This window comes from Protopterus annectens, chromosome 4.part0, assembly GCF_019279795.1.
Source record: "Protopterus annectens isolate FY-2018-M chromosome 4.part0, PAN1.0, whole genome shotgun sequence".
NCBI classification, from domain to species: Eukaryota; Metazoa; Chordata; order Ceratodontiformes; family Protopteridae; genus Protopterus; species Protopterus annectens.
In genome coordinates this window covers 94,639,383-94,664,506 of record NC_056733.1, presented here as the reverse complement: position 1 = coordinate 94,664,506, position 25,124 = coordinate 94,639,383, and the positions used below count along the sequence as shown (strand labels likewise).

The 25,124-nt window shown below is 46.2% G+C and overlaps 1 protein-coding gene across 3 annotated transcripts in view; it reads left to right on the top strand.

Moving 5' to 3' along the window:
• FOXK2 (forkhead box K2) overlaps positions 1-25,124 on the top strand; it is a 1,878,646-nt gene that overhangs the window by 1,682,533 nt on the left and 170,989 nt on the right. For all 3 annotated transcript variants that reach the window (XM_044068131.1, XM_044068130.1, XM_044068128.1), the window contains one exon: positions 13,945-14,154. In XM_044068131.1, the coding sequence (XP_043924066.1) occupies positions 13,945-14,154 (210 nt within the window). The remainder of the gene's footprint in view (positions 1-13,944; positions 14,155-25,124) is intronic.

Here is a 25,124-nt window from a genome sequence, read left to right as displayed (position 1 = left end):
CGGTACGGGAAGCGTACCCTTTCTCCAGCGACCTTTACATTAAGGTCTCTGAACTACTTGACGCATTTCACGAGACTGCAGAGGGATCTGGTCAAGGAGCTTTCGGATACCCTCTCCGATAACTTACCTGAGCAGTTGGCCCAGACGGTTAACTCCCAGTTGGCTACCCTGTCCTCGTTATCCAACTCGTCCATGAGGCTCATTTCTTATGCAGCCGAAGGAGCGAGCAGAGCGGCGGGAACAGGTGTTGCTCTACGGAGACAAGCCTGGCTACGCCTGTGTCACTTTGCGGAGACCTTTGTCTTCCTTTGCCGACGCCCCCTTTGATGGGTCCTCACTGTTTGGACCCAAGGTAAAGGACACTTTGACTCGCTGCGAACAGGAGGGTAAGACTTTAACTGCCGTAGGGGCCCGGTTTTCCACTCCCTTCAGACCTTATCCCAAGACTCGAAGAGGAGGGAAAATGTGGTTCCGTAAGTCTCAAAAGCCTTACTCGTCGCAGCAGAGCAATTCCCCTTCTAGAGGCAGAGGAGGGGGAAATCTTTCAGGGAGACGCCGTCCCAGAGGCGGCGGAGGCCCCCGCAACACTGGAGACCGCGAGTCCTTTCGTGGTTCCTCCTCCTTCCAGCATCCCTGAAGGAGTACCCGATTGTGCAGCTCCGGAGCCAGTCGGGGGTCGTTTTTCGAGACACCTAAAGGCCTGGGAAAATATCACTCGGGACCAATGGGTGCTCCGAATCATCGCCGGAGGTTACACCATTCCCTTCACTCAACCCCCCCACCATCCCAAAGAATCCCGGACCCGCCACCCAGTCAACGGGATCATGCAGCCAGCGAAATATCGAAGCTGCTTCAAAAAGGAGTCATCCAACCTGTCCCCGCAGATCAGGCCGGATTAGGGACTTACTCAAGATTCTTTTTGGTAACAAAAAAGACCGGGGATTTTAGGCCCATTTTGGATCTCAGCAAGTTAAACCGATTAGTGAAAAAGTCCAAATTCCGGATGGTCACCTTGCAATCCATTCTCCCGCTTTTGGAGAAAAGTGTTTGGATGTGCTCCATAGATCTCAAAGACGCCTATTATCACATTCTGATAGATCAGGCGTCGAGGAGACACTTGCGCTTCAGCCTAGGAGACGGTCATTTCCAGTTCCGAGCACTGCCCTTTGGTCTCACCACAGCCCCCAGGGTGTTCACCAAATGTTTGGCGGTGGTGACTGCTCACCTGAGAAGTCTAGGATTCCAGGTGTTTCCATACCTAGACGACTGGCTCCTAACTGCCACCTCCAGGCATCTACTCTTGAAGACTCTAGCAGCCACTATCTCTAGGCAACTCCTTAGGAATCACCTTCAATTGGACAAAATCTGTATTGCTGCCATCTCAGCGTATTCTGTTTATTGGTGCAGAAATAGACTCAAGGCAGATGCGAGTCTATCTTCCTGCGGAAAGGATAGCAATGCTGCAGTCTCAGGTTCGGGCATTACTCCTCAGACGTCGTGCTCCAGCGAGAATGGTCCTGCAGCTGTTGGGTTCCATGTCAGCCACCATTCTTCTGGTCCCCTTGGCAAGGTTGCATATGAGGATACTCCAGTGGCTCCTATCAGTCCAGTGGTCTTATCAAGACCTTCCCCTCAGTCACCACATATTGAGCACAGAGACGTGCAAACAGGATCTTCGTTGGTGGCTTCTTTCCTCCAACCTGAATCTAGGGTGACCCTTCGTTCCCCCATTCCCCTCGGCCACGTTGACTACGGACGCCTCCCAGACAGGGTGGGGGGGACATTATCTGGACAGGTCGGTCCAAGGCACGTGGCACACCGGCGAGTCTTCTCCACATCAATATCCTGGAAATGAGGGCGGTGCTTTTAACGTTGCATGCACTGCACGATCACCTCTCCCAGGGTGCGATTGCCATTCAGTCCGACAACATGTCGGTAGTCTGGTACTTAAACAAGCAAGGAGGGACCAGGTCTTACCCCCTTTGCAGAGAGGCCATGAAGGTATGGGATTGGGCGATTGCTACCAAACGTTTCCTAGTGGCAACACACATTCCGGGGAGATCCAACGTGATAGCCGACAGACTGAGCAGAACTATTCTCTCCCCTCACGAGTGGTCCTTGAACGACAGAGTGGTAGCACAGATTTTCACGAGATGGGGAGCTCCTTGTTGCGATCTCTTCGCAACTCCCCTCAACGCGAAATGCCAGCAGTTCTTCTCTCTCACCCCAGTTCTGGGGGAGATCCCCAAGGATGCTCTAGTCCAAGTTTGCCCCCCCCGGTCTGCTATACGCTTTTCCACCGGTTCCCCTTCTCCCCAAGGTGATTCAGAAGGCGATTCGCTTGGGAAGCGAAATGATTCTAATCGCCCCATACTGGCCTCGTCAAGTCTGGTTCCCCTTTCTTCACAAATATGCATTGGAGGGTCCCTGGTTCCTGGACCAAGTTCCAGACCTCTTGACGCATCAGTCAGGACAGCTCCATCAGTCCCTCCATTCATTGAAGTTAGCAGCTTGGCTACTCCTCTTCCGACCATAGTTAGGAGCCATTCTTTCGACCCTGAAGTCATGCATATTTTGTCCTCGGCCCACAAGACTTCTACTAAAAAGATGTGTAGCAATAAATGGAAGAGGTTTGCTATTTGGGCCCAACTCCGAGGATTAGACCCTATGACAGCCTCGGTGTCAGAGATACTGAAGTTTTTAGCTTCCCTGTTCAACCAAGGTTGTTCGGTGTCTACCGTCAAAGTTCAATTGGCTGCTATTTCCAATTTTCACGAGAGCGTAGAACCACCTTTAATGAGCAACAAGTTGTGCAAAGCATTTATTAAAGGAGCTTGGCTTCTACGGCCCCCTATATCTCATCCTGCACCACCGTGGGTCCTTAACGTGGTGTTAGGTGCATTAACCTCATCTCCCTTTGAGCCGGCAGCAACCTGTGACTTAAAATTTCTTTCTTGGAAGACTGCTCTTCTAGTTGCTATTACATCAGCCAGGCGAGTTTCAGGACTTCAAGCCCTATGTGTCAAACCACCATACCTGGTATTTCACAAGGATAGAGTATCTCTTAGACCAAACCCATCCTTTATACCAAAGGTTTGTTCTAACTTTTGTTTGCAACAATCACTGGAATTACCGGTCTTTTTCCCTAAGTATTCAAACAGAGCTGAATATACCTTTCACAGCTTAGACGTGCACAGACAATTACGTTTCTATTTGGATAGGACACACCAAGCACGAAAATCAGATCAACTGTTTGTGTCCTTTTCGGATAGTAAATTAGGCAAAGCCGTCACAAAAGTCACTATTGCCAAGTGGATCAAAGACTGTATCAGTCATATTTATCTCATTTCAAATTAGGAGCTTATAGTTCCAGTGAAAGCTCATTCTACCAGGGCTATGGCCACTTCGGCAGCCTTTCATTCTAAGCTCTCTATTAGTGATATTTGTGCGGCTGCTACGTGGTCTTCTCTACACACCTTTATTTCTCACTACAAATTGGATGTGGTATCTAGGGGTCGAGCTTCCTTCGGTTCCACGGTTCTCGGGAGCGTTTTCCAGTGAGCCACCCAGGAATTGGGTGCTAGGGACGCTGTCCCATCTGTAGAGAATGTAGGCGAGATAGGATCACATTACATCTTTTAGTTATGTACTTACCATAACTTTAGATGTATGGGATCCATCTCGCCTACATTCCTAATAACCCACCCTCCTTCCCCCTGCCTCGTAGACCAGAAGAGACCGGACGATCCGAATTCAACTTCTTCCTCTCTTGAAACACCTGGGAATGTTATAACAATAGTCTGTGTGTGTGTGTGCGGACAAACAAGATCTGGGGAAGCAGTAGTGGTGCATCCTGGGATACGAGGTAACTCAGCCAATAAGAGACTGCGTTCTCTTGTATAGCGGCCGAGTCGGAGCCGAGGATCGGCTCCGAACCCATCTGTAGAGAATGTAGGTGAGATGGATCCCATACATCTAAAGTTATGGTAAGTACATAACTAAAAGTTAATGTGTTAGACAAATTCCACATTCAGATTTCCATAGTGTGTTTTCTGCTAGGACACGAACAAGGCATTAGAAGTTGCAGTGCTTGCCATAGCTTCAATCCCAAAACAGAAGGGAACATTCCCTGCAAAGTTATTCATACAGGAAGAGAGTTAAGACCCTGGCCTGCACTTCACATTGTCTTCAAGTTCTTCAACTACAGATGTTCCTCTCCCTGCAAAAGTACATAGAGAAGTGACTTAAGGAGAAGTTGGCCAGGGAGTCAGTAGACACGGTCAAGGCTTCTTTCTCTGCTTGGCATGAAGTTTTGAGTTCTGATGTGCTTTTGCAACCTAGAGTCCACACATCTCAAGCCTCCATGGCTTCCGGCAAAGCCCCTTTGATGTCTGCCATACTTGCAGATCTAGCCATGTCCCTTCCCCCAGGTGGAAGGACTTCATGTGGAACTCTGGGCATCTTCCCAGTAGTGTCCATTGCCAAAACATGCTATTATCTTTGATGAGAAAGACAGTCTCCTATGATTTATTAAGGATGACAACCCCTATCCAGATGGGAAGTACTGGGACGTCTGTCCTCATGCCTGCATGTTAACGAACCAAACAAGAAGACCCTGTAATTCAAGCATAGGATGTCCACCTCTTCTAGCTGTCTGCATTTGTCTGGTCCTCCGTTCCCACCACCATCCAGGGTCTTAACCATGAATGCTTATCTTGCAAAACTTGCAACAAAGTGCAGATCAACCTTCGGTGCCTGGACTCCTCGCTTCTAAGAAAATGAGGAAGCCCTTCCCAGTTAGGAAGTGTGACACTTCAGAGGATGAGGGGAAAGAAGTAGATGGTGCTTTCCAGATGTCTTTTCCTGTAGGATTTAACAGACTGGCACCATGTCTTCTGCTTCTCTAACATAGGTAATGACGTTTGAAATGTCACTTGCAAAAATGAAAGAGCATTTCAAATGGAAAGTTAAAGGAAACGTCAGATGCCCAGAAAAAAAAATTAATTTGCTAGGCCTGGATGATGCTAAACCTATATCTGTTCCTTCAGCCCAGGGATCTTAGCAGGAATTTTTTACTTTTCTGCAAGAATCCTGGTACACTGCCCATAAAACACCAGTATGTTTTACAGCGTTCAAGAGTCCCATACATTTATTCACATAAATCCTGCAGTGGATTCAGTGAAGGGCCTAAATTAGTTCACAGGATCATGGGGTGTAAAATGCAGTTGATTCACTGGGCATGTGTGCCTCGTTTCATAACCACCCTTATACTTCACACCTTTTCAAGAAGGGTGAGGCCTGTAAGGCTGCTGGCTGTTTGCTCCCGATACTTTTGTCGTTGACAGGAAAAGCAGACTTGACCATTTGGGGAAGACATTATACCCAGTTGTCACCCAAGCCTTTAGAGTCATTAACTGTCAGACACGTTTGACCACATTTCAGATTGCTGTCGTCCACCAAATGAAGGAGAAAATTTGAGGAGGATGTGTTGTAATTTGGATCAGAGTATGATTTAGTTGGACTTCACCAAGACCATTACTTGGGTATTTGAGCACTGTTAAGTGTGGCTATGAAGCTGTGTATGCAGAGTCTAGAACACCAACCACTGAGTCAGGGGTTATAGGGTATGACTGGCTGAGGCGTCTGTGTCTGTTAGAGGCAGTTATATTTCAATTATTTTAATACAGCCCTTGAATAAGGATCTGCTGTTTAGGGCCCCGTACTGTGTTGGAAGGTTTGAAAAATATGGAGGAAAGTAGGGAGACTTCATTCAGTGGAACAGTTTCATACCCCTATACCAAGGTATGGGGAGGTTTATCCATCAGATGTTGCGCCCTGCTGTCTCGAACAAGGAAGAGGTAGGAAGGTTCATTTTAAAAAAAGTGGCGGGAAGACCAAAAGGAGAAGCCTGGGATCTGCATGATCCTCCCATGTTCACCTACCAACCCACTGGATGGCAAGAAGGATAAACTCATTGTATAAGGAGTTGGGAAAGCATCACAAGATGCAAGTGGGTACTCCAGGTAATCTGTCAGAGTTTTGTGCTCAGTTTTTAAGAAGACCAAAGATGTGTATTGCTTCTCTGTGAAGAGAACCAGGTAAATCTTATCCTTTCAGTTCTGCAAGAGTTCTTCCAGCTAGGAGTAGCAAAACCAGTGCCAAAGCAGGATCAAAACAGTTGGATGTCCTTCAAGGATGCATCTGCAGTCCTAACAAATGGGTTGTCCTGTCGTCAGGCAGCCCTTCGGTCGGCCGGATTCCAAAGTCTGGGTCTGGCCTCGGCTGGTGTCTCACTTCACCCGACGTCATCTCTGCTGGTCTTCGGGTATAAAGGCATCAGCCGACGCCATTTTCCTCAGTCTTTCTTGCCGCGTGGCGCCCGAAGCAGAAGCTGTTCGCAAGTGCCGGTCGGTCAGATCCAGAGATTACTACTACCGAATACCACTTCGAAGACTTCTAAAAAGCTAAGTACCCCATTGGGGACTCTTTCTTGCCTCAGCCGATGTCAGAAAAAGTGAATAACTGTTTAACTTGTGGGAAACAAATACCTCATAAAGATTTCCACTCTTACTGCTTACCTTGTTTAGGCCCAGACCACGACGTAGCAGCCTGTTTAGCCTGTGCTTCTTTCAACCGACGAACGCTTAGGCGTCGGTCGGAGTTTGCTGAACAATTTTTCGGCTCAGATTTTGCGTACATTATGCCGTCGGATCCTCCGACTTCACAAATTGTTAAGAAACGCAAAGAAAAAGACCAACACTCGCGGTCCGCGATTTCGGCCGAAACCACGGTTAAGCAAACCGCGAGTGTCTTGGTTTCGGCCGAAACTGAGCAAACGGGTCAGTCGTCAGCTGAATCTATGACTACTACCGAGGCTCCTGCTACCCTAGTTGAATCGGCCTCTGAAGTTTTGCCTACTAATGTGGTTCCTCTAGAATTATCGGACACCATCCCTTTGGATGTCTCTACCCCAGCACGTGGTGCTGCTAGGCCTCCTGCAGCCATGTCTATAAAGGCCTTTGCCAGGGCTAAAGCAGCCAAAACTGCTAAGTCTGTGCCTGTTAAACCCCCCTCTCACAGGCCCAGTTCCAGTTCCCAAATGCTTACTCTGGCAGAGGATCTCATCTCTTTAATAAGGGGATCCCAATCTCACCCAGACAGGGCCTCTCAACCTCCAGAAAAGAGACCTAGAGCAGAGCCCCCTGAGCCAGTGTCCTCAGATGACTCTTCTGATGATTCAGACAATACAGACCATCCAGAGGCTCCTTTTTCTACTTATGAAGATTCCGATGCTGAAGAATCTATTCCTTCTGCCTCTCCACCAGAGGAATTTTCCTTTGGGGAAACCTTACGTGCCATGAGAGAGCAATTCCAATGGCAGGGACAAGATTTCTCAGATTCGAGAAAAAGGCTTAGGACCTTTCTACACTTACCGCAACATAGGCCCTTAGCTATACCTCCAGTCCTTCCTGTTGTGGATGATGCATTTAATGATGTTTGCTCTGCTCCTGATACTTTACCTCCAGCCCCTGCCAAGCCCGATAGGTTTTACAGGGCACCGGACACTCATCACCACCTATACAAGGCTCCCCTTGCAGATCCTGAGACTATCTCCCAGGGGCCTAAGGCAGTAGCTTCAACCTCAGCGAAAAACCCTCTCCCTTCTGAAAGGGAATCCAGGTCCTTAGAGAGATGGGGTAAAAAAGTATACACCTCTGCTACTCTCTCAGCTAGAGCTTTGAACTGTCAGTTTCATATGATCCAATACCAAGAGTTTATGCTTGATCAGTTAACTAAGAAACTGTCCTCTGATGATTCCTTAGATAAGAAATATGTTTTAGAAATGGTGAATAACATTCAGCAGGTTAGTAACCATTCTTTAAAATGTGGCTATGATGCACTGGAGGCTTCATTTAGATCAGCCATGACTGGCACAGTTATAAGAAGGCATGCATGGTTGAAAGAACAGGTCTTGCCGGATCATGTTAAAGCAAAACTATTAGATGCTCCTATGGATAAGGTCAGTCTATTTGGTTCTCCTGCCCAGCAAGTAATGAAGAAAATGGAAGAAAAGGCAAAATCTGTACAAACAGTTAAAGATTTCTTACAGGTTCAGCCCCCAAGGTTTAGCAGGAACTGGCCTTCCAAAAATTGGTCCTTTTCAGACTCCTCTAAATCTCAGAGAGGCAGGAATAGACGTTCCAGAGGCAGAAATCAATCCAGAGGAGGTGCCTACAGAGGACGCCAGTGGCAAGGCAATAACCAACGAGGCACAGACAACAACCACTGCCACTACAACAGGTCAAACACAGTGACTTGGCTCTGACACCGCCTTCCAGGGAACAAATAGCAGCACCCTTAGGTGGAAAGTTAGCCTTATTTTCAAAAAATTGGCACTATATCACAAGAGACAAGTGGATTTTGCAAACTATAGACCAAGGATACAGGTTTCATTTCCACACCTTACCAGTAAAAAGAGGAATGCCAAACCTACCACCAAATCAAAAAACAGAAGCTCTAAAACAGATAGCTCAATTAACAAAGATGAGAGCTGTGGAAAGGGTACCACCTACAGAACAGGGCAAAGGATTTTATTCCAGACTCTTCCTAGTACCAAGAAAAGAGAAAAGTTGGAGACCTATTCTCGACCTGTCCGCTTTAAACACATTCATCATTGTTCCAAAATTCAAAATGCTGACCCTACAGCAACTACTTCCCATGCTGGGCAAGGAGTGTTGGCTGGTAACTCTAGATCTCAAGGAGGCATACCTGCACGTCCCCATATGACCAAATTGCAGAAGATACCTCAGATTTCTTGCAGGATCAGAGCATTATCAATTCTCAGCATTGCCCTTTGGCTTATCTACTGCGCCCAGAGTATTTACAAAATGCCTGGCATCAGTAATCGCTCATTGCAGGCTACAGGGAATCCAAATTTATCCATACCTGGACGACTGCCTGATACAAGCGGACAACAAAAGCAAGCTGACACAAGACTTACAAAGGGTCATTTGCTTACTACAAGCCCTGGGATACACAGTCAATTTAAAAAAGTCAAGACTGATACCATCCCAAACAAGAACATTCTTGGGTGCAGAATTGGACACAGTAAAACAGATGGCATTCCTAACTGCAGAAAAACAAGAACATCTCCCTCTTTACTTCTTGGCATTAACAAAGCAGAACAAACTAACAGCAAGGAAGGTACTGCAGGCCTTGGGCTTCATGGCATCATGCATTATCCTGATCCCCCATGCCAGACTGCATATGAGAAAGCTACAGTGGTACCTAAAGAATTTATGGTCTCAACACAGGCACAGCTTGGAAACCGAAATACCACTAATCCCAGGCACAGCTTAGAAACCGAAATACCACTAATCCCATGCCTGAAACAAGAGTTCCTATGGTGGGCACAAGCATGCCAGTCAAACCCAGGTTTGCCCTTCCACAACATTCAAGCAAGCCAAACCATCACAACGGACGCCTCAGACCTAGGTTGGGGGGCCCACATGCTGGACAAATGCATTCAAGGATTATGGACTCCAGATCAGCTGCACCTGCACATAAATCAAAAAGAAATGCTGGCAGTAAAACTAGCAATCCAGAAGTTCAGACCATTCCTCAAAGAAGGCCAATTACTGATAAAGACGGACAACACCACAGTCATGTGGTACATCAACAAACAGGGAGGCACTCATTCATACCCCCTATGTCGAATGGCTCTGGACCTATGGAATATGGCTCTGAGCTACAACATTCAGTTACAGGCAATATTTGTACCGGGAAAAGAAAACATCCTAGCAGACATGTTAAGCAGAACTACCTCGGATGCTCACGAATGGATGCTACACCCGGACATCTTCAAGGCCATCACAAAAAAATGGGGAATGCCACAAATAGACCTATTCGCATCCCCACTCAATCACCAGATCAAGAAATTCTGCACAAGGACATACCACCCACTGGCTTGGAAGGTGGACTCTCTATCCTTCAGTTGGAAAGACCTGACAGCATATGCATTTCCACCTCTTCCTTTGATGCACAAGGTACTACTGAAAATCAAAGAGGAACGTCCAAGGATAATTCTGATAGCTCCAAATTGGCCAAGACAACATTGGTATCCATTGCTGAGGAGCATGTCTCGGGGAGGAACGTGGACACTACCCCTGACTCCTTTGATGTTAACTCAGAGCGACTACAACATCATGCATCCAAACCTGAAAACTGTACAACTGACTGCCTGGAACATTACATAAGAGCAACTAACCCAGATTTATCCCAAAGGGTTAAAGACATTATCCTTGAGGCCCGCAGACCTTCAACAAGAAGGAACTATGCAGGAAAATGGAAAAGGTTTGTCACTTGGAGTTCTGAAAGAGGAAAAGATGTGTCAAATATAGATATTGCCAACATCCTGGAGTATTTGGCAGAGCTTCTCCATACAGGCCTGTCCTATTCCTCCATCAAGATACATGCATCAGCTATTTCTGCAGAATACAGCTTCGAACCCCCTGTCTTCTCACACCCTCTACTCAGGCAGTTCCTCAGAGGGATCAAGAATGTAAAACCTCCTAGGAAACCACCATTACCAGCATGGGACTTGAACTTTGTACTAGAAAAATTGACGCTCCTTCCATTCGAACCAGCAGCAACAGCAGACCTTCAACACCTATCCCGGAAAACTGCTTTCCTACTGGCAATTACTTCAGCAAGGAGGGTTTCGGAACTACAGGCCTTAATGGCAGTACAATCCTTCCTAATCTTCCATCAAGATAGAGTGTCCATGAGAACTAATCCTACATTTATGCCTAAGGTGGTATCCAGTGTCTCTAAACCAGGCAATCCACCTACCGACCTTCTTTCCCAATCCACAGAACAGGGGGGAAAGACTGCTGCATACCTTGGATGTACACAGACAGTTGCGCTACTACCTGGACAGAACCAAGGGCAATAGAAAAACTGACCAGCTTCTAGTAGCTTATGCAACAGGAAGGGAAGGAAAAGCAATTTCCAAACAGACAATCTCCAAGTGGATAGGAAATTGCATAAGATTCTGTTACTCCTACCATGGAAAGCAAATTCCACAGAACATAAGGCCTCATTCTACAAGGGCTACAGCCACTACCACAGCTTTCTTACGAGGAGTGGCTACCAAAGACATTATTGAGGCGGCTACTTGGACCTCCGTGCATACATTTGCCAAGCATTATAACTTACCTCAATACTCTAGATCCCGAGCAGGCTTTGCCACTGCAGTTTTGCAAGGGATCCTAACTACACCATAATTCTTCTTCCTCCTCCCCTAGTTTGGCTATGGTATTCTACCCATTTGTTAGGACTGCAGATGCATCCTTGAAGGACATAGTACAGTTTTGTACCTACCATAAATGTAGATGTCCGAACAGGATAGCATCTGCAGCCAGGATTACCCACCCTCCTTCCCCTCTGTGGTACTCCTAGGGTATTTACCCTCCTAATAGCTAGCTGGGGGGGATCTCTTATGGTGTATTTGTTTGTATATATGTATATACATGCTTATTTTTTGTGTTTGCCTTCTACCTTTTTGGAAACATTGGCATTTATCCAAAATTTAGCTCTCCAAGAGGGCAACTGGCATCTGGGGCAAGAAACACTGAGGAAAATGGCGTCAGCTGATGCCTTTATACCCGAAGACCAGCAGAGATGACGTCGGGTGAAGTGCGACACCAGCCGAGGCCAGACCCAGACTTTGGAATCCGGCCGACCGAAGGGCTGCCTGACGACAGGACAACCCATTTGTTAGGACTGCAGATGCTATCCTGTTCGGACATCTACATTTATGGTAGGTACAAAACTGTACTTTATATCCAAGACTTTTCCAAGTGCCCAGAAAGAGGGTTCCCATTGAGGAGCAACTACCTTAAGTCCTAAAATGTTGACTTTGCAGGACCTCTTACTACTCCTTTTTCCCCTCAAGCTGTGATGGTTACCCAGTCTGAAGGATGCCTTCCCCCACATGCCACATTGCCGTTTCAAATTAAGGTGTGGAGATGTCGGTCTCTGTTTATCTCCTTGTTCTTCGGATTGTGTACTGTTCCCAGGAAACTTTGAAAGTGCATGGTCTTAGCTGTCTTCTGTTTCCAAACCAAGGGCATTCATATTTACACCCTGGCTGGTTGTCTGCCTCTATTAGGCAGTATTGCAGGAATAGATTTTTATTTATTTATTTAACATTTGTTTATCAGGAAAGTCTGACTTGGAACAAAGACAATTTTCAGTGGAGGCCTAGGGAGAAATGCTCCAGATGCATGTTTTTGTAATGTGGGAGGAAACTGGAGTACCCAGAGAGAGCCCACACAAACTCAGAGGGGACGTGCAGACTCTGCACAGAAGGCATTCCAGCCAAGAATCGAACTGGAGAACCTCTTGCTGAGAGGCAACAACGCTACCACTGCACCGTTGTACCGTGGTGCAGATGGAGAAGGGCTCTGCATTTTGCCATAGATTGTTTTCAAAACCTAGGATTTCAGCATCACCAAGTCATGTTACCCATTTCCAAAAGAGTGGTGTTCATTTGGACCTTACTGGTCTCCAGCAATCAGGAGGCTTACCTTTTTTCACATAGAGGCTTGGGCAACAGATTGTCTCCTTCATATGGGTAAGTCTCTCTGTATGATTTTCATTCTCCCCAGGGTGATAAAGTAAGGGAGCGGTTTCATTTCACCTAATAGCACCTTTTTTGACAGGGCCACATTGGCTCTACTTCCTCATTTAACTGACCAGGATGAAATCTCTCGCACCTCTTTTGCATTTGGAACTCCTCACAAGAGAGTAAGGGAAATTTGATACATTCCATACTGAAGACCTAATTGCTCACTGTGCCCTTCAGGTAACAGTTCACTGAGAGCAGGCTGACTAGCATTAAATAAGTCAGGAAGACTGCCAGAAGGAGATTCTGCTTAGGCAGATGACATAGCAATAATCAGGGCCCCTTCAGAGTATATCAGTACATTTGATGCTGCTGTACTTATTCATCGCAGAACTGAGATAAGATTCCGTGAAGGTACACTCAGTAATTGCTTGCATACTTATGGATTCCTCTCTTGCATCACTGCAGCCTGTTAAGCACCTCGTTAAGGGAGTTCTGCATTTGATAGTACCTAAAAAGCTGGCTGCTTCTCCATGCAACTTGTATTATGTCCTGGGAGACGGTCTCCTTCTGAACATTCTGCCTGTGTTCCCCTTAAATACTTAAACCTGGAAAACTTCCGTTACTCGCTATCACCTTAGTTAGAACAGATTCAGAACTACAGGCCTTTATATGAAGATATCCTTTTTCTAATTGTCCACGAAGACAAGCTTAACAATGGCACTCCTTTGTGCTAAATGAAGTACATCCCAGATATGGTCCATGGGATGTACTACTTAGGACTATAGCCTGTACTAGGTAGTCTGGATAACCTTCTGATGATCTGGGCAAGGAAGCTCTTAAGTAATGTAGGAAGATGGCAGCTTTATATGGGGAAAAATGCTGATGTCCTTAAATTGTGGACATCCACTCATCCTGGAGGGGAAAGGGTGCTGAACTCAACACCAGGCTTTCTGTGGCAGACATCCTGGTAGCAGTTACTAATGTAACAGTGATCCACTTGAGCATTTACTACTATAAGTTCCTGCACAGTTGCACTGTGTACTTATTTTTTTACTGCTTCAGGATGAGCTGCAGCCATATGTTTAATGTGCTGTTAGTGTATGCTTTTTGTTTTAAGTCTGATTTTCAGTAGTTTTTTGCTGATATTCATTTTGTGTACACATGATCTGTATACGTAGGTAACCTTTTGACATGTAAATATTGAGGTGTTATACTATTTGTATTTTCTTTACGTTTTAATTTATGCAGTTTTTCGACCCCCCCCTTCTTCCGTGCTGAAATTCATTATTTCTTTAATTTTGGTTTGCTTTCAGTTAAAGTGGAGCCTGTGCCTACAATTTCTCACCCTCCTTTAGGGACAGCGAGTCGAATTTTTCAAACTTCCCAGGCCACATCATTACAGACGGTTACTATAGTGCAACAGACGCCACTAGGTCAGCACCAACTACCAATTAAAACTATTACGCAAAATGGGACCCATGTAGTACCCATCACCACTACTGTGCAAGGACAAGTCAACACTGGTAAGTTGCACATCTGTCAGCTTTTGAATCCTGTTTTCTTTTTCTATAAGATACTCTAGAAGTACCATTGTCAAGCAGTATGCTTATTTGGCAGCCTTCCCTCAGGGCTCATTTTGCTGGATTTTGTGTGATTTTGCATCAGTCTCCAGGTGTCATGCACTGTCTGAAGTGTACTTTTTTGTTTTAAAGCACATTTCAGAAGTTTTCAAGAATTTATATTCATTTGAGTAAGACTGTCTCACTGTTAGCAGATGTAGAGAGGACTGCTAATATTTGTCAAATTTTTTCCATCTTCATACTTTTTTCTAACCGTGCATGTGTGATGAGGGGGAGGGAAGAGACTGCTGGCAAGGCCAGTGATGTGCATGTATTTCATAACACAGAAGGTACTGCCTGCCTACAGGGGCAGGCCATCCACTTTTTCTTATGACTACTCATTTTTGATAAGCTGTCAGGCATTGGAAGGCTAGCTGGAGAGAGGGATCCCTGCTCAGACATGGAGAACATTTGTGTGAGAAACGTGCATTTTTTTTCGGGGAGGGGCTGCATTTTGGAGTGATTTGTCACATGCCCTCCCATTGTGTACCAATTGAGGAATTCAGAGTTTCGCTATGTACTTAAAATCTTTACTGCCTTTGCTTTTGAATGCCTTGTTTTTCAAGAGATTACTTGGCTTTGACTGACTGATGGAGATCTCAGAATAAGACACAGAAGGTAGTTCCAGACCACACACACAAAGTATGAGCAGCTTGAGCAGATTTTAATGGATATGATGTTACTATTTTAAGGTATTTGTTTACAGTTTCTTACATTCTGTGATCACTAGATGAGTGGAAGTTATGAAGTGATAGAGTGCATGCCAGCATAAAAATTCAAGGGAATATGAGGTGTGATGGCTGCAGTGGCTATAGTTGCATTAATCAGCAGACTTGACAGTGTCCTCTGTGTGTTTCCGTGGGTTTCCTCCTGGTTCTCCAGTTTCCTCCCATTTTCCAAAGACCTGCAGTAGGTGGATTGGGCACCCTAAATTGGCCATAGGTGAGTGTGAGGTGTAAAAGAACTACCATGGCAGGGCTAGCCACCCAGCTGTATAAACCTTGGATCTAGAAGATTCTTACTGTAGACTTGAAACTCTGACCCCATGTGCAAAAATGGGAAAAGGGGGTTGTGGTTGTATAGATGTCATTGTCCCTGTCTTTACAGTATCCGAGTTGGACGCCTGACCCTTGGGGGGGGGGGGGGGGACTAGTCTTTTGGCTTCAGAGATTTTCCTTTGAGCAGTAGTAAGATTCAGACCAAGAAGCTGGGATCGTTTGTTTATGGAATGCATGTGTGAATCAGTAGTCCAAATTCTCAGAGCATAGAAGTTTGAATTCTTCAACCATCTCAATGACGGGGACAGCAGTTTTGCAGTTCTACTTTTATTAATTTATTTGACATTTGTTTACCGGGAAAGTCCAACTGGGTTAAAAAGTGTCTATTTTCAGTGGAGGCCTGCGGTGAAAAGCCCCACAATCACAATCTTTCAAAAATCAATTACAGATGTTTTAAATCACAAAGTATCATGTTACATAAGAGTGAAAAAATGTAATGAGAAAAACATAGAACATATAAGTTGTCTATCTCGCCTTCGTTCTTGCTGTTTGGGTTCGAGCTCCGACTCGGCCATCTTCAATAGCTCGAGAGCTGTTTACTGGCTCAAGGCTACCCCTTATCCCATGATGCCTAGCGAAAGCTACCCAGATCTCGTTTGCCGCTTCAGCTACGAGGTGTGTCGTTTCTGGCTCAGGCATGTATGCTTTTGTATATTTGTATAATTATATTTGTTTAAACTTCTTAAAACTAGTATACTTCCCCTTATAGTTTTATTCTCTGTGGATGTTGTTTGTGGACGTCGCTTCTTTCCGCAGTCCCTTTTTTTCTTAAGAACTCATTTAAATTAGAGAGTCCCCCCCCCCCTTAGGAAAGCCGTTTAACTTAGAGGCTGTCCTTCCCCCCCCTTTTTTTTTTTTTTTTTTTTTTTTTTTTTTTTTTTTTACTGTATATAAAAAAAGAAAATCTGTTGTGTTCGTTTAGTAGTGTAGAGATTGTCTGTCTGTGTTCTGGTACTTGGATTGTGTGTAGTGGTAGAGGTTATGTCCAAGGATGTGAAAGTTTCTCGCTTCAAAAAGTGTGACTCATGCTGTCAGAAAATGTCTCTGACAGATGGGCACACTAGTGCGTTTGTTTGGGTGCTGTTCACCTGCAGGACTCTTGTTCTATTTGCCACACCTTTAGTCCAAGGGTCCTGCAGGAGCACAAAAGCAAATTAATCCTTCGGGGTTTATTGAAGCCTCAGGATTCACCAGCACAGAGTTCTCACCCAGTGAAATCCACTAAATCTGTCAAACCGTCGGCTCCGCCATTGGAGCAAAATCCTGTACTGGAACAACCGAGTATGTCGGTTCCAGCTGGCACTGACAAGACAACTCCTCCGTCGGCTCCATCAGATGTTTCGGAGCCGTCACGGAGCCATAAGAGACTGAAGTCCCCTTCTTTAGAGTCAGTCCACTCGGCACCTCGGTCGCCATTATTACAAAGTGAGCATAGCCACCATTCTTCACACTCCTCTTGATCCTCTAGGCTTTCGGATCATGATGTGGAGAGTAAGCAGGTTGCTTAAGTCACAGGCACTAGCTAAAATACTATCCAGCCCACCTCAATAGGTATCGGCTCCTGCCGCTTCTATTTCCATTCCTCCTTCGACTCCATTGAGTTCGGAGCCAGAGTTCATTGGTGTGCGGGTAGTGGAACCGTCGGCTCCGATCACCATCTCTCCTTCGGCTCTGACTACCTCGATTGTTCCTGCTATCGAGGAATCTGGACGCCAGGGCTCTCATTGGTTCTGAGGGGGGAGTGGCATCGGACCGTTGTCCGACCCCGTTCTCCCCCTCGGAGCTTCGGCGCAGGTGAGCTCGGCTCCAACATCGGCCTCTGAGCCGTCGCCCTCGGCACAGACAAAGATTCCTATTTCTTCAGAACCAGAGCTTTCTCTGCCTCGAGGTCGGGACGCCTTCGATGTCATGCGGAGTGTGCCGTCCCCCGAAACAGCTCCACTACCAGCTCCACTGGCTCCGTCCTCCATAGTGTCTGTGCCAACCTCTGCTCCTCCTCCAGACCCCAAGAGTAGGGAACCGATGCCCCAGGACACCCCATTGGGTGTTCCCTCTTCTTCCGAGGCCTCCCCTGATCACTCAGAGGAGCCCCTTCGGAAGACGTAGTGCAAGAGGAAGTACATTGGCTCCCCTGAGTCTATCACTTAAGATACAGACTTAGATGAATCGGAAGGGTCCCCAAGGTCTCCCTCTGAAGAAGTTTCCTTTTCGGACATCCTTGAAATGCTTATGCAGAGGGGGAACTGGACTTCCCTAGCCCCTACCGAGGATGAGTCTGTATTCCTGGACGCATTTGGTTCCCAACCTTCCACCTCCTGAGTTTCTCCTCCTTTTGACCCACTCATGTCTGTGGTGGCTGGAAAGGCTTGGTCAGCTCCAGACACTGTGGAACCAACTCCGAGGAGACCTAACAAGTTTATTACAGCCCGCCAGGATAAGCAATTCCTATACAAAGGTGTGCCCGTTGATGCCATGGTGGTAGCAGCAGCCACCAAGAAAGAGTTAGCAGAAACCTTTTCATCTGTTCATACCCTAACAAAGAGTCTCGGACGATGGACAGATACGGAAAGCGAATGTTTGCTTCAGCGACCTTCTCAATGAGGTCGCTGAACTGTCCGTCATTTTACTCTTCTTCAAAGGGATCTCCTGAAAGAGCTTGGAGATTCCCTTTAAAATCCTACAGCTGAGGGAGTACAAGCCAAAGTAGCTTCCCAGGTGGTGACTTTTAATTCCATAGTCAACTCCTCCATGAGGCTGATTTCCTATGCAGCCGATGGAGCGAGCAGAGCCGCTGGCACAGGTGTGGCCCTCGGGAGACATGCTTGGATGCGGCTGTGTCAGTTTGCGGAACCCTTTCAAGCGTCCTTCACCAATACTCCCTTTGATGGCTCCTTTCTCTTTAGGCCTCAGGTGAAAGACAGGTTGACCAGGTGTGAGCAAGAAGGCAAGAGAATCTGCCGTGGGAGTCCGTTTTTCCACTCCCTCTAGACCTTACCCAAGGGTCAGAAAAGTGGGAAGATGTGGTTCCGGAAATCCCAGGGATCCTTGCCTGACACACGTGGTGATTTTTCCTCCAGAGGCAGAGGGGGAAACAACAGTAACAGACGCCACCCTCGTGGCAGAGGGGGTCCACAGAACCAGGGTGACAGGGAATCCTTCTCTGGCAAGCCCTTCCAGCATCCCTGAAGGGTTGCCCGGCTGCTCACCTCTGGAGGCAGTCGGGGGAAGACTTTCGCTGTACCCAAAAGCCTGGCGTAATTTAACAAGAGACAGATGGGTACTATCCTTTATATCTGGAGGTTACAAAATTCCCTTCCATCAATCCCCCTTAGTCAAAAAAGGCCCTTCCAGATGTTCCACCCAATCTGAGGGAGCAAGCAGTCATAGAAGTTTCAAAACTGGTAGAAAAAAGAGCCATTCAGGAAGTCCCCGCAGACCAGCTCGGATCCGGAACTTAATCAAGATTCTTTGTGGTACCAAAAAAGACTGCGGACTGCAGACTGTTTCTGGATCTCAGCAGACTAAACAAATCTGTACAAAGAGAAAAGTTTCGGATGGTCATGCTACAGTCCATTCTACCCTTTCTAGGTCAGGACGATTAGATGTGCTCGATAGATCTTCAGGACGCGTACTACCATATCAAGATGGACAGATGCTCCAGGAGATTTCTTCGCTTCCAGGTAGGGGCCAGTCATTACCATTTCAGAGCTCTGCCCTTTGGTCTCACCTCAGCCCCCAGGGTGTTCAAGTGTATGGCAGTAGTCACGGCTCACCTCAGGCGTCAAGGATTCCAGGTGTTTCCATATCTAGAAGACTGGCTCCTCACTGCTACCACCAGGCATCAACTCTTACAAGCGCGAGATTATACAATCACCTTATGCACTCAACTAGGCATCACAATAAATTTTGAAAAATCTGCCTTGTTGCCCTGTCAGTCTCTCACTTACATAGGAGCAGCATTAAACACAAGGGAAATGCTTGCAAGATTACCACTGGAAAGAGTTTCCACAATTCATCAACAAGTGTTAATCCTAATGCAGAGCAAAAGGATTCAAGTCAGATATGTCCTTCAAGCTCTGGGCTCCATGGCAGCTGCCATTCTTCTAGTTCCATTAGCGCATTTCCACATGAGAATTCTTCAGTGGCTTCTTTTCATGCAGTGGTCCTTTCAGGAGCTTCCCATGTCTCACATGATCCTGATTACAGAAACATGCAAAAGGCACCTGTCTTGGTGGATGGACTCCCCACTAGTGTCTCAGGGCAGACCTTTCATACAGCCTCCACCGGTAGCCACAGTGACCACGGACACCTCCCTGATGGGGATAGAGAAGGATAAAAATAAAATAGGGTGGGGGGCATTATCTGGGCAGGACAGTCCACGGCACTTGGCAACCTCACGAGTACCATCTGCACATCAATGTCCTAGAAATGAGAGCCGTGCTTCTGGCGTTGCAAGCCCTTCAAGGCTCTCTTCCTTCTGTGACCATTGCAGTTCAAAAAGACAACATGTCAGTGGTGTGGTACATCAACAAACAGGGCGGAACCAGGTCCTACCCCTTGTGTCGAGTGGCACTCAGACTGTGGCAATGGGCGATTTCCTCACAACGTTTTCTGATTGCGATGCACATCCTTGGGAGATCCAACATCATAGCGGACAGGCTCAGCAGAGCTATTCTCATGCCTTACGAGTGGTCTCTGAATCAAGAAGTTACGGATCTTATCTTCCGCAAATGGGGACAGCGTTGCTGTGATCTGTTTGCCACCCCTCTCAACAACAAATGCAGCAACTACTTCTCCCGCTTCCAGGTCACATACCCAAAGACGCTGTAGTCCACGATTGGCCTCCGGGACTCCTTTATGCTTTTCCCCCATTTCCCCTAATACCAAGACTCATACAGAAAGCAAAATCGTTGGGTTGCAAAATGATCCTCATTGCTCCTTACTGGCCTCGACAGATATAGTTTCCGTTCCTGCATCCCTACCTTGTTGATCAGCCCTGTATTCTGGACCCGATTTCAGATTATCTGATTTATCAATCAGGCGGGTTGCATCAGTCCCTCCAACACTCCAGCTTACAGCTTGGTTACTCCAATTCCAACCTTAGCCAGGCTTCCCGGCATCTCCCCAGCAGTCCGTGATATTATCGTTTCCTCACATAAGTCTACTACGAGAAAAACGTATGCTAGTAAATGGAAACTGTTTTTTTACTGGGCAGAGTCTAGAAATGTGGATCCTTTCTCAGCCCTAGTCCATGAAATTCTTGAATTTCTAGCACAACTTTTTCATTCAGGTGCCGCTTCCAGTAGAGTGCAGTTAGCGGCCATTTCAATTTTTCATATCGGATTGTTGAATTCTAACATCCGGTCTCATAAGCTCTGTAAGGCTTTTTTGAGGGGAACATCTCTTCTTAGACCTCCAGTGAGAGATCCCCCTCCTCCTTGGAATCTTAATTTAGTCTTAACTTCCTTAATTTTGCCTCCTTTTGAACCGGCAGCATCATGTTCCCTTAAGTTTCTGTCTTGGAAGACACTTTTTCTGGTTGCTATTACTTCACCTAGACGTGTCTCAGAACTTCAAATACTATGTGTTCGTTGTCCTTACCTGGTGTTTCACAAGGATAGAATTTCTCTGAGGACCAATCCATCCTTTCTTCCTAAAGTCTGCTCAGAGAACAATTTAAATCAATTCATAGATCTCCCAGTGTTCTTTCCCAATCACAGCAACAAGGCAGAATACAAGCTCCACCAACTGGATGTTCACAGATAATTGCGTTTTTACCTTCATAGAACTAAACAACTAAGGAAGTCAGACCAGATGTTCTTCGTGTTTCACTGTTGCAGTCATTACACTTGGGTTATCCTGCTGGCAGGCTACCCTCAGTCGGCCTGAATTCCAAAGTCTAGGTCCGACGTCGGTTGCTGTCACCTCTTCCCTGACGTCATTGCGCCAGGGGTATAAAAGATGCAGCCGACGCCATCTTCTTCAGTCTTTCTTGCTGCGTGGTGCCCGAAGCATAAGCAGTTCACAAGTGCCAGTCGGTCGACTCCTGAGATTTTCGTGTTCGAATTTCAGATCCGAAGTCTTCATTAAAAGCCAGGTACCCCGTTGGGGAAATTTTTTTTCTTGCTCTAGACTGATGTCAGAAAAAGTTAATTGTATTTCTTGTGCAAAGCAAATACCTCATAAGGACTTTCATTCTTACTGTATTCCTTGCCTAGGCCCTGACCACGACGTTTCTAGTTGTCGGTTTTGTGCTAGATTTAACCAACGCACTATTAAGCATCAGTACGATTTTGCATTACACTATTTTGGCAGAAGATTTAATTATACAATGTAGTCTGATAGCCATCTGACTACCAGAATTCACAAGAAATGCAAAGAAAAAGAAAAGGACAGGCATCCGAGGTCCAAAACAGACAACAAGGCTTCTTCTAAGACAGTCGCCGGTTCTCAGTGAGGTGCCTTCGCAGCCCCTGACGTCCGCTACTTTAGACTTGCAGGCCGCTACCGACTCATACGTGGAGTCGCCTAGGCCGCTGGAAGCTCAAGGTAATGGATCTTCCGGGACTATTCCCTCAGATGGGTCCGGAGCCGCTGAGCAGGCATCGGCTTCAGAGGGTGTTTTCAGACCAACTCAATTATACATTAAAATGACCAGCTTAAAAGGCAAAGACTAAAGCACCATTAAAGACAAAGAAACAAGTACAACAGTCCCATGGACAGGCCTCCATGCCCAAAAAACAGATGCTCAAAATGGCCGAAGATTTAATTACTTTAATCAGGGGTTCCCATCCCCCACCTGATAAAAGGCCTAGGCAAGAGAGAGAATATGAATCTTCAGATCAGGTTTCCATTTCATCTGATTCCTCTTCTAATCAGGAATACTCTCTTCCTCCTTATAAGGATTCAGATGCTGAAGAATCTATCCCTTAAGCCTCTCCTCCTGAGGATTACTCTTTTGGGGAAACCTTGCATACCATGAGGGAGCATTTCCACTGGGAGAGCCAAGATTTTTCAGAATCTAAGAAAAGGCTCAGAGACTTCCTTTTACTACCACAACACAGGCCCCTAGCTATTCCATCTGTGTCAGACATTATTGATGTAATTTCAGAGTCCAGTCTGACCCCTGACTCCTTACCTCCAGCTCCTGTTAAGCCGGACAGGTACTACAGGGTTCCTGGCTCTCATAAATTCCTTTTCAAAAACCCTGCTGCTGACCCCGAAAATATTTCTCAGGGTCCCAAAGGGGTCAAGGCTTCCGCTAACCCTACCTTCTCTGACAGGGATTCTAGGGCAGTGGACAGATGGGGAAAAAAGATTTATACTTCCGCTACCTTGGCTATAAGGGCTTTAAATTGTTAGTTTCATATGCTCAAATATCAGCAATATATTATGCCACTGCTTAAACAGAAAATGTTGACAAATTCTGAATGTGCAGAAAACAAAGAAATGCAGGATTTATTGCATGCAGCTGAACAAGTTGGAAAGCATACTTTGCAATGTGGTTTGGATTCTTTGGAGGCCTCCTGCAGAGCCGCTGTTACGGGTTCTGTGATCAGGAGGCATGCTTGGTTAAAGGAACAAAGTCTGCCTGATCATGTCAAAGCAAAATTATTAGATGCCCCATTACAGCATGATACTTTGTTTGGTGTTAAAGCAGAAGAGGTGTTAAAGAAAATGGAGGACAAAGCTAAAGCTAAATCTATGCAAACGGTTAAGGATTTCTTACAGGTTCAGCCTCCAAGATTTAGCAGACACTGGCCTACAAAGAATTGGTCCTCTCCAGTGTCAGACAGACCACAAAGGGGCAGATACAGATGCCCAAGAGACAGATCCCAGCCCCAAGGTTCGTACAGGTCTAAACAATGGGGTGCTTCTACCTTCAAAAGTGGAGAAGACAAATCACAGCCATACGGGAAATGGTCCCAATGACTTCCCCCTGCCTGCACCAAGCACTTATCTTTTGGCAGCACCTTTAGGGAGAAAACTAGCACTTTTTTCCAAAACTGGAAACTCTCCAGTGTCAGACCACAAAGGGGCAGATACAGATGCCCAAGAGACAGATCCCAGCCCCAAGGTTCGTACAGGTCTAAACAATGGGGTGCTTCTACCTTCAAAAGTGGAGAAGACAAATCACAGCCATACGGGAAATGGTCCCAATGACTTCCCCCTGCCTGCACCAAGCACTTATCTTTTGGCAGCACCTTTAGGGAGAAAACTAGCACTTTTTTCCAAAACTGGCACATAACCCAGGACAAATGGGTCCTAGACATAGTGCTACAAGTTTCACTTCTATACCCTGCCAAGGATAAACGGTTGGCCAGACCTGCCAAAATATCAATGGGCAGTGGCACAAAAGCAAGTCTCATCCCTCATGGACATGAGGGGCCATTCAACAAGTACCAGAGCAAGAGCAGGGACAAGAATTTTATTCAAAACTGTTCTTGGTACCAAGAAGGGACAAGACCTGGAGACCAATACTGGACACTTTTCTGGATATACCAAAATTCAAAATGTTGACTCTACAGCAACTTCTGCCCATGCTGGGCAAGAAGGCTTGGCTTGTGACTTTAGGCCTAAAAGAGGTGTACCTGCATGTCCCAATCAGACAAACATGCAGAAAATACCGCAGATTCAAAGCTGGCTCAATGCACTACCAATTCTCTGCACTGCCCTTTGGCTTATCTACTGCGCCCAGGGTCTTCACAAAGTGCCTGGCACCAGTAATTGCATTCTGCAGACAGAGAAATACAAATATATCCTTATTTGGACGACTGCCTCATTCAAGCAGGACAAGGACATTCTACTACAGCATCTGGCGTTTGTAAAGAGATTTCTAACAGGCCTAGGGTACACAGTCAACGAAAAGAAATCAAAACTAGTACCCTCTCGAGATAATATTACTGGGTGCAAGCTTAAATACAACTGCCCAGATGGCTTATCTCACGCCAGACAAAGGCAACTGACCACCTATTTCAACCTGTTGGCAATAAATGCCCAGTTATCTGCAAGAAAAATTCTGCAGGCTTTGGGCTTCATGGCATCCTGCATTCTACTAATTCCATATGCGAGACTGCATATGAGGAAACTTCAATGGTACCTAAAAAGTGTTTGGACTCAACATTGCCACAGCCTGGAAACAACTATTACTCTCATTCCCTGCCTGCAACAGGAGTTTCGTTGGTGGGCGAAGGCTTGCCACCAGAACAAGGGACAGCCATTCACTTTACCCCCAGCCAGGCAGACATTAACAACCGATGCATCAGATTATGCCTGGGGGGCCCACATGGCAGGAAGATGTATTCAAGGCACATGGTCCGCAAACCAAATGCATCTACATATCAGTCAAAAAGAGATGCTAGCTGTTCAGACAGCCTTCAAGGACCTACTTCATCCGGGACAACTACTGATAAAGACAGACAACACCATGGTCATGTGGTATATAAACAAGCAGGGAGGCACTCATTCTTACCCCCTTTGCAGACTAGCCATGACTTTGTGGGACATAGCATTGACTTACCAAGTACATTTGCAGGCACAGTTCCTGCCAGGAAAGACAAATACTCAGGCAGAAGAACTAAGCAGAAACCTCTTGGATCCCCACGAGTGGAAATTGGATCCACAAGTCTTCAGCATAATAACAAGGAAATGGGGATGCCCGAATATAGATCTATTTGCCTCTCCTCACAACTACCAACTAAAAAGATTCTGCACAAGGACTTATCACAGACAAGCATGGAAAGTGCACGCCCCATCTTTCAGCTGGAAAAGCTTAGCAGTATTTGCCTTTCCTCCACTGCCTCTCCTCCCCAAGGT